Below are 2,314 nucleotides of genomic sequence, written 5' to 3'. Positions count from 1 at the left end.
GCCTCTCCACACCCTGTCCTATTCTCCCCCGCAGGTTGCTGGGAGAAAAACGGCAGGAGCTGCAGGACCAAGCCAATAAGCTGCGGACAGGCTTGTTCAAGATCGATGAAACTAGGGAAAAGGTACAAGTGATGTCGTTGGAGCTGGAAGATGCCAAGAAGAAGGTGGCCGAGTTCCAGAAGCAGTGTGAGGAGTACCTGGTCATCATTGTGCAGCAGAAGCGGGAGGCGGACGAGCAGCAGAAGGTCGAGGGCCCACCCGCACCCCCCCGTGCCTCACTCCCACCAGTGCTGGCTACTGCATCAGGGAACCCATGTTCCCCTTCTTAAATTTTCTTTAGTAACTGGGCGCAGTGGCTCACGCCTGTAATCCCAGCACTTTGGGAGGCTGAGGCAGGTGGATCACCTGAGGTCAGGAGTTCGAGACCAAATTGGCCAACATGGTGAAACCCCATCTGTACTAAAAATACAAAGATTAGCTGGCCGTGGTGGAGGGCGCCTGTAATCCCAGCTACTCGGGAGGCTGAGGCAGGAGAATTGCTTAAACCCTGGGGGAGGAGGTTGCAGTGAGCCGAGATTGCACCACTGCACTCCAGCCTGAGCGAAAGAGTGAGACTCCATCTCAAAAAAAAAAGAAAAAAAAAATTATTTAGCTTTCTCTTTCATCTTTTCCACCAACACCGTCACTCCCACTTTTGCCCAAGGCAAAGACAAAAAACCTTTGCCCTTTTTTCATCCCTAGGCCGTAACAGCCAACAGTGAAAAGATTGCAGTTGAGGAAATCAAGTGTCAGGCACTGGCTGACAATGCCCAGAAAGATCTAGAAGAGGCCCTGCCTGCCCTGGAAGAGGCCATGCGGGTACCAGGAGTGGGTGCAAGGATGGGAGCCAGGAGCGCGAGGCCCCAGGGAAGGGAATGGGCCAGCCTTCTTTGTCCTCAAAGACTCTGGGGAAATGGGAAGAAGAGGTGGCACCTCAGCTAAGTTCTGTCTCCGTAAGGTCCTGTCTTACCTGCTGAGTTGCTCCCTCACTTTATCCCTTTTTCCTCCAGGCCTTGGAGTCTCTGAACAAGAAGGATATAGGAGAGATCAAGTCTTATGGACGGCCCCCAGCCCAAGTGGAGATAGTGATGCAGGCAGTTATGATTCTTCGAGGCAACGAGCCCACGTGGGCAGAGGCCAAGAGGCAGCTAGGTAAGCTAGAGACCATGAAATAAATGATTTCCGCTCGCCCAGTGTTTATTGATTGTCGGCTGTGCAGCAGACACTCAGAAAGATAGGGATGGATGAGGCACTGTTCTGACCCTCAAGAGCACAGGGCCTAGTAGAAAGGAGAGCACAGAACCTAGTAGAAGGGAGACCGTATGAATGTCAGTTAAGGTTCTTTGGTTGCCGGTCAGGTGTGGTGGCTCACGCCTGTAATCCCAAGCTTTGGGAGGGCAAGGTGGGCAGATCACTTGAGCCCAGGAGTTTGAAACCAGCCTGGGCAACATGATGAAAACCCATCTCTACAAGAAAATACAAAAATTAGCCAGGCATGATGGTGCATGCCTGTAGTCCCAGCTGCTTGGGAGGCTGAGGCAGGAGGATCGTTTAAACGCGCAAGGCAGAAGCTGCAGTGAGCCGTGATTGCGCCATTGTACTCTAGCCCGGGCGACAGAGCCAGACCCTGTCTCCAAAAAAAAAAAAAAAAAGATGATTTAGTTGTTACTGGTATTTTCTGACTTTTTACAAAGTTACCTGTTTCTTTTCAACTTAAAAAAAAAAAAAGAAAAAACTACATTTCTGATCACTTTTAGAATTTAATTATTAAATATGAAATTTTGAAAAAGATTATTTGATTGTAAGTAACAGAAAACAGCTCATCTTAATACTGACATTCAGCTTACAATGGTTTGACTTAAGATTTTTCGTCTTTACAATGGTACCCATACAATCATTCTGTTTTTCACTTTCAGTACAGTATTCAATACATTACATGAGATACTCAACACTTTGTTATAAAATGGACTTTGTGTTAGATGATTTTGCCCAACTGTAGGCTTAATGTAAGCTCTCCAAGCACGTCTAAGTTAGGCTTGGATAAATTATGACGTTCAGTAGGTTAGATGCATTAAATTCATTTTTGATTTACCGTATTTTCAATGTATGATGGGCTTATCAGGAGCATCTGTATATTAAACAAAATTGTCCTAAAGATAGAAGAATGGGCCAGGCGCAGTGGCTCAGGCCTGTAATCCCAGCACTTTGGGAGTCTGAGGCGGGCGGATCACGAGGTCAGGAGATGGAGCCCATCCTGGCTAACGCGGTGAAACCC

General features: G+C 47.8%; 1 protein-coding gene across 1 annotated transcript in view; it reads left to right on the top strand.

Moving 5' to 3' along the window:
* The window catches only part of DNAH2 (dynein, axonemal, heavy chain 2), a 150,399-nt gene that overhangs the window by 100,864 nt on the left and 47,221 nt on the right, over nt 1-2,314 (top strand). Inside the window, exon 57 of the mRNA XM_011994733.1 lies at nt 1,050-1,191. Within this exon, the coding sequence (XP_011850123.1) occupies nt 1,050-1,191 (142 nt within the window). The remainder of the gene's footprint in view (nt 1-1,049; nt 1,192-2,314) is intronic.

The sequence above is a fragment of the Mandrillus leucophaeus genome, unplaced genomic scaffold (genome assembly GCF_000951045.1).
Source record: "Mandrillus leucophaeus isolate KB7577 unplaced genomic scaffold, Mleu.le_1.0 Scaffold46, whole genome shotgun sequence".
NCBI classification, from domain to species: Eukaryota; Metazoa; Chordata; class Mammalia; order Primates; family Cercopithecidae; genus Mandrillus; species Mandrillus leucophaeus.
This window is presented reverse-complemented; position numbering and strand designations above follow the sequence as displayed.